This window comes from Alligator mississippiensis, chromosome 3, assembly GCF_030867095.1.
Source record: "Alligator mississippiensis isolate rAllMis1 chromosome 3, rAllMis1, whole genome shotgun sequence".
Lineage (NCBI taxonomy): Eukaryota > Metazoa > Chordata > Crocodylia > Alligatoridae > Alligator > Alligator mississippiensis.
Window position 1 is genome coordinate 3,170,125 of NC_081826.1, and position 7,236 is coordinate 3,177,360.

The following is a 7,236-nucleotide window of genomic DNA, read 5'->3' on the forward strand; positions in this document are numbered from 1 at the left end:
TCCCATGCAATTGCATTTCCCTGCACTCATAATACCATACCTGCAGAGACTAAAGAGACCGCTATAGCCTGGGTGCTCTCACAGCTGTTGCCTCTCAGGAGCTCCCGGGACTTGCACCCCACCTCTAATAAGCAATCACCAAAGTGGAGAGGTGCAGGGGAAGGAAGCAGAGATGACTGTAGGCTTGGCAATGAAGAGAGAAGCATCTGATAGCTGAAAAAGTTTTAGGGTACATTTTTGAGCCGATAGTGTGCTCTTGTTGCAGAAAGCCAATGACACTGGGCTGAATGAACAGGATTGAATGAACACTTGCAAATCAAGGGAAGCAATTCTTCCACTTGGTGAGGCCTCCCTGAGAGTCCTGTGTCCAGCCTTGAAGCCCACACCTCAAGAAGGATGTGGACAGCGTGGAAAGAGTCCAGCACAGAGCAGCAAAAATGATGATAGGCCTGGGAGGTGAGACTGCTGAGGAAAGGCTGAAAGAGTTGGGGTTATTTAGTGTGCAGAAGACTATATAGACCTATTTAAGAAGACTATTTAAGAAGACTGGAGGGGGAAGGGGGGGATTTGACAACAGTCTTCTTAAATACATGAAGGGCAATTATAGAGAGGATGGAGACAGGCTTTTCTCCTTGGCCACGGGGGATGGGACTAGGAGCAATGCAAGCTGCAGCAAGAAATTTAGGCTGGAGATTTAGGAGGAACTTTCTGACCATGAAGCTGGTCAAGCTTTGGACCAGGCTGCCCAGAGACGTGGTGCAATCTCCATCCTTGGCAGTTTTCAAGAGCAGGTTGGACAGACACTTGGCTGGGATGGTCTAGCCAGGGATGGCCCTGCCTTGAGCAGGAGGCTGGACTCGGTGACCGGAGGTCCCTTCCAGTCCTACAATCCATAAGATCCTACAATTTAGCCAAGGTGATGCAAATGCCTTTTCCATCATGGTCAGCAGAGCCACTTCTGTTGACACATGCTGTCAACAGCCCATTTAAATCGTTATTCATTTTTTTCCCCCTTTCTGCTTGCAGATGTGCGCACTGTCAGGGTGGTAGAGGGGAACGTGTTGTTTCCTGTGGTGGAAGCCTGCACGTTACTTTGTTTCATGGGAGGAAGCTGGTAGGAGGAAACGGAAGTCACACAGTTTTGCAAGGAGGAGATCTGGGTCCAAGGGCGAGCGAGAACCCAAGACAACAGGAAACCTCCTTTTTGCTTCAGCCTTCTGCTGTCTTTACAGCTTTTGAGGTCCTGCCATCAGCTTCTGCCATTGAAGACTTGGGGTTGCATCCCCGTTCACCGTGGAAGACCCTGCCAGGAGCGTGAGACTCTGGGCGACAGCTCTGAGGATCGGTGGGACACACACGCCTCTCCACCCCGGCAAGGCCTTGCTCCAAGGCTGTGCAGGTGGTGAAGACAAAGCAGCGATGAAGTTTTTGCTGGTTGCTTTGGTGGCCGCAGCCCTGTGGGCAAAGCCAGGTAAGACGCCGATGCGGATGAGACCGAGCAGGGGAGGGAAGGGCAGGGATGCAGGGGGGTTTGGCAGCCTTTATAGTGCTGTTTGCACTGACGGACGCTGCAATTTGTGGGCTGCTGGATTGTGGATAGTGGCGGTCTGTGGTCTTTTGGCTTGTGCAGGAGAGAAAAACAGTTCAGACCAAGCTCACCCACTTGGTTTTAATCCACGACGTCCACTGGAAGGGGGTTGTGGGTGGGAGGCAGTGACATTTGATAAACCACAATCCCACGCACCTGGGAAATGAGTTCATTCCCCAGCAGGACATCTGAGGGATGAAGGAGAGGATGGAGGTGGTCCTAAGCAGGTTTGGGTCCAGCAAAGTGCTGAAAAGCAGGTTTATGCTTAAGCATGGGAATACACCGAGGTAAATATTAAGCTGTTACAAATGGGGTCTGATCTCAGCTTATCCAAAGGACTGTCTCTTGGCTTCTACCCCTGAGGGCAATAATTTAGCCCAAAGGATGAAACAGGCAGTCAGTTATTGGGTCTTGGTTCCCATTTACCCTGGGATCAAGTCATAGATGAAGCAGTTATTAGTAACCAGCTCTAAATTGGGTGGGGCGTTAATGTGAGGTCTGTCCACACCCAGAGCCTTCGCCCAAGATGAAAGGCAAAGTTTCTGTCGCAATGGAGTTGATTCACGAGGGGATTTAATGATGACCCACATGCAGGATCCCAGCAATCGGGTCCCACCAAGTGGGCAGGGATTCATCTGTTCATCCCGATCTCATCTGGGCTTGACCCCGCACCCCCGATCCCATTCGTGTTTGCATACAGCTGGGCAATCCCATGGAAGTCATCAGGACCGCTTATAGGGGCAATGTTGTTCGTGGATAGGCTTACAGAGCAGAGCCTGATGGGACCTGGGAGTCCTCCAGAGAGAAAGGACCCCGCTTGGATAGGCTTGTGCTTTGTATCCCATAAGCAAAACTCTGGCTACTGGTCAACGAGTGCTCAGGACTCATTTGAAGGGACACGGTTCATAAATCCAAATTGCCTTCAGTGTGTTTACCTGCCATGCTAGGTAACACCCAGGCCTACTCCAGTTGAGACTGGATGAAAGCATTTTCTCCCTCGTGTCTTTACGTCCACTAGGGTCACTTCCACTAAGACCACATGACATATTTAGTAAATTGAGGTTGCTACATATTAAAGAGGAGGAAAGTTTCCACGGGTCTGCTTCTATGGGCTAAACTTAGTAGGGAGTAAAGCCTTAAATAAATTACTCCGAGATAATTGTGCCCTGTGTCCACACCTTTAAATTTGTGTCCACATGCTAGGTAGGATGCAAAGTCAAGCTTCAAAGTTGCAACGACTAAACCAATTCTTACTCACACTTAGAAATGAGTTCAACGTCAGGTGTGAATTGTAGTAGGTCTTCTCAACAGCTGCAAGCCCTTCTTTGGAGAGGATGTGGGGACCACAGGTTGGTTGGCTCGAGGGAGCAATAACCAGATTCCTCTTTTCATTGAGAGAAACCTCTTTCATGGGAGTCTCTCCAGTTTGGCTTCTTGCTTGCTAATTTAGCTCACTGAAATGTTGTAAGGTATCGTTAAGCAATGCAACCCGTTACTAATACCCACAGCATCCTTATAGGCTCGGCAGTGCTATGTTGGCTAGCACTGTGGAAGAAAGAGACTTGGGGGTCATCATTGACCACAAGATGAACATGAGCCTGCAGTGTGATGCTGCAGCTAGTAAAGAGACCAAAACTCTGGCTTGCATCCATAGATGCTTCTCAAGCAAATCCCGGGACATCATTCTCCCCTTGTACTCGGCCTTAGTGAGGCCGCAGCTGGAGTACTGCATCCAGTTTTGGGCTCCACAATTCAAAAAGGACGTGGAGAAGCTTGAGAGAGTCCAGAGAAGAGCCACGCGCATGATCAGGGGTCAGGGAAGCAGACCCTACGATGACAGGCTGAGAGCCCTGGGGCTCTTTAGCCTGGAAAAGCGCAGGCTCAGGGGTGATCTGATGGCCACCTACAAGTTTATCGGGGGTGACCACCAGTATCTGGGGGAACGTTTGTTCACCAGAGCGCCCCAAGGGATGACGAGGTCGAATGGTCACAAACTACTACAAGACCGTTTCAGGCTGGACATAAGGAAGAATTTCTTTACTGTCCGAGCCCCCAAGGTCTGGAACAGCCTGCCACTGGAGGTGGTTCAAGCACCTACATTGAACACCTTCAAGAGCAAACTGGATGCTTATCTTGCTGCGATCCTATGACCCCAGCTGACTTCCTGCCCTTTGGGCGGGGGGCTGGACTCGATGATCTTCGGAGGTCCCTTCCAGCCCTGATGTCTATGAAATCTATAATTTATCCCGAGATATAATGTGTAGGTACTTAGCTGTTAACGAGCCTCCTCCAACGAAGGAGGATGAGTAGCTTTGTGGAACCAGGTTGGGAGTGGAGAGCCTTTATTAAAACCTTTCCTGCAGATCCAGTTTCATCTCATCAGGGATTGGCAGCTGAGATCCATGCGGTTGAGAAAGGAGATCAGGCTGAAGTCCTGGCTAGCACGTGGGATGAGCAATGAATCGCGTTCATGAGTCAAGAGCTGATATGGATGATTTCAGCTGACCTTTTATTCACAGCCAAACTAATCAATTTTCCCCTCTATGTTTTCTGATGGAAAATGTTGGCTTTGCTCTATTTTTCCGCCCCTCCTCCTTTGTCTCTTTCCTGCCCTTCCTTTCTTGCAAGAGCTCACGTTTAGCATATCTAGTTTGCAGATGTTCCTGGAAAGGTCTAAGCTGTGTGTTTGTGCTCTTTGAACAGCTGACTCCTTGACTTGCTATGTATGTGATAAGGAGAAGTCCAACTGGAGTTGTCTCAAGTCGCAGACGTGTGACAAGGAGGACAAGTACTGTGTCACAACGCACTCTACCGTGGGGCTCGGTAAGTCTCAGTCATGTCTCGGGAAGGTTGCGTTGAGCTCCGATCACTGCCATACACTTGCCCAGCAGCTGGAAGGTAGCTTATTTAGCGCTGTGAGATGACCCAGGTCCCCAGAAGCCCTTCAAAGCCATTCTCAATCATGGTCTACATGACCACGAACTAGCCCCACTGCAAGGATAGCTACACAACATCCCTCCAGCTCCTAATCCCTGCTCCAGCATGCAATAGGCCCCATCTGCAACCTGGGAAGGTCCCTGGAGGGGCTGGTGTCCCCTTTGGCTTTGGTTCAGTCTCTGCCAAGGATGCTCCCAACCTACCAATGTGGAACAGCTGGGGCTGCTGCAGGATTGCGGCATCCCGTGGCCTGACTGTAATGCTCTTATGATGGCTTGCTTGGACCTTAGTGGACAGATCAGGGCACGACGGGTTAGAAGCTGAGTACAACAGCTGCTGAGAAAGGGTCTGTCCCTTGGTAATTGCTTGATAACCTGTGTCATACCACTGTCTCCACAGCAAAAAAAGGGAGGGTCAGAAGTCCTGTGGGGGGTCCTAGGCACTGATTGTCCACCCTGGTTTTCTCTCCCAATTAAGGCAAGGACAAAGAGCCCCGCATTAGCAAGTATTGCTCTCCCTTGTGTCCCGAAACAAACCTGAACATCGGCATCGCCTCCTTTTCTGCCTCCTGCTGCGAGAGCTTCTTGTGCAACCTCAGTGGAGCCAGCAGCGTGAAAACCAGCTACACCGTGATGGCCGCGGGCATCCTGGCCAGTCTCCTCTATGTCCTCAGAGCTGGGCTGTGAAGGTCCAGAATAAAGGGGATCCTGTGTAAAGGGATCTCCATCCCATCTCCTCCGTGCAAAGGTTTCCAGGGGGTGAATCCCCAGCCTCTGCCTGTAAGCTTATCCTCATGGCTACCTTGGCCCTCAGGCCAAAATGAATGTATTTACCCCATTCACCTCCACGTGGTTGCCCCCTTCCCCTTCACTCACCTGCCTTGTTTTCTCCGAGTGTCATGTGCTGAACAGAAGCTGGACACAATAAAGATTTATTATTTTTCTTTTGTGTAAGCCTCCGATAGATCTGTCCCAGCCTTTGGGAAGCACGGGACGGGGGGGTCGAAGTTGGAGGACGGGGGGTCCGAGTTGGAAGTGATAATAAAACTGAGTTTTTATTAGTGTCACAGGGACTTCTCCCAGGTTCCTTTAGCCCGTAAGTCAGACCAGCTGTGGTAGTATCTTATAAGCACAGTATCTTTGTAAGCAAAGTATCTTTGTATCTGAACACAAAACCCAGTGTATTGGACTTGCCTCATCTATTTTTTCCTGGCCAATTGGAGGAAGGGTTATAAGTTACCATATTGTCTTGCAAACAATACATACTTTTTCCCCTCCCCAAATAAACTGCTGGAAATCGGGTTATAAGTAGGAAAGTACGGGAATAGCAGTGTTTGTAGCATATGCCTCTGCCAGGGGAAGCAAAAGTAACCCTGTTTGTGTTTCACAATGAATATGCCGTTCCCTAGCTGCTGCTATTCACGTGCTTACTGCTGTTTACCAGCCCTGAGAGGCACGACTAAGTGATGCACCAGTCCATTAAACAGGAATGATCTAGGGTTACTATGCCAGGAACATGGATGATACCTGTGCTAATTAGACAATTACAAGTCAAATCACCCTTAAAAAAATAGGGCACGCAAAAATAAATTAGAAAAAAAATCAATATCAGCCATTACTATGAGCAGAAAACTCCCAGCATAAAGTGTTTCATGTAGGGACCTGTACATTTAACATTATGGCCAAATGTTGGCATGCATGTCTTCATCTATAGCTGTTGCTATGTCTACTTTTCCTATTAACAACACAGCGCTCTTGAGAGATTTATGTTCTTCCTGCTCTGCCACAGACTGCCTCTGTGCCCTGGGGCAAGTCACTTATTTCCCTCCGTCTTTCTGTGCCCCGTCTATAAACATATCAGGGGTGCAGTGAGGGAAAACTCAGGAAAGATACTTTTTTTCTTCATTTTACATTTCAAATACAAAGTGAGGATCTTATTCAGGGATGCATAGTATGCCAGAAAATATGGTAAAACCATCTATATGGCTCACGAAAGCTAAGCAACAGCCTGCTGCCTCCAGAAAGAGCTCAGACCCTGCAGTGCTCAGGACGATGGAGGATGCAACAAACTCCACGCACAACCTTGGGAAAATCACATCATCTCTCAGTGCCCCAATTTCCCCATCTGTACAATGCAATTAAGGATGGGGGTGGAGGGGAATAATAAGGCCTGAACTGATTTACCATTTTGTGGGCACATCTACACGTGAACGTTTACTGCACTGTAACCTAAATTACTGCACAGTATGGGCATGCATCTACACGCGTATGCCCGTACTGTGCAGTAACTAGGGTGACTTGTGCCGACTTGGGTGGAAATTTGATACCTGCACTATGTAGGTACTAATTTACTCCCAACTAGTTACTGCACAGTAACACACGTGTAGATGCCTTACTGCACAGTAACACTGTGCGTGTGGACTGACTTGGGGCTAACTTTAGTCCCAAGCCAGACCACACACAGCGTTAATGCGTTTTAAAGCCTGCACATACAGACACCGACCTATTCTCACTAATAGTGCAGTAAGTTATTATGCAGGAAATTTAATGCGATGTAAATGCATGTGTAGATGCACACTATGTGACATGATCTAAGATCCTCGGATGGAAGCTGCTTTTGAGCAAGAACACAGCATTGTGAAGGGGAAGAACAGCATTTTCCCGGGCCTGATGGGGAAGCAGCCAGGAACATTTCATGATGCCTTGTAAACC

The 7,236-nt window shown here is 48.8% G+C and overlaps 1 protein-coding gene across 1 annotated transcript; it reads left to right on the forward strand.

Moving 5' to 3' along the window:
- The first annotated feature begins 1,149 nt into the window (after positions 1–1,149).
- On the forward strand, positions 1,150–5,467 carry LOC132243182 (lymphocyte antigen 6E-like). The gene is made up of 3 exons (XM_059723695.1): positions 1,150–1,471; positions 4,292–4,411; positions 5,003–5,467. Exons 1-3 carry the CDS (start codon positions 1,420–1,422, stop codon positions 5,209–5,211), a joined length of 381 nt encoding a protein of 126 aa, XP_059579678.1. The 5' UTR covers positions 1,150–1,419; the 3' UTR covers positions 5,212–5,467.
- Positions 5,468–7,236: the final 1,769 nt, after the last annotated feature.

Bases quoted from the DNA above. Each gene is read 5' to 3' on its own strand.
- LOC132243182 (XM_059723695.1), top strand. From the start codon at position 1,420: ATGAAGTTTTTGCTGGTTGCTTTGGTGGCCGCAGCCCTGTGGGCAAAG. The intron at 1,472-4,291 runs GTAAGACGCCGA...CTCTTTGAACAG, and splicing joins AGCCCTGTGGGCAAAGCCAG to CTGACTCCTTGACTTGCTAT. The intron at 4,412-5,002 runs GTAAGTCTCAGT...CTCCCAATTAAG, and splicing joins GCACTCTACCGTGGGGCTCG to GCAAGGACAAAGAGCCCCGC.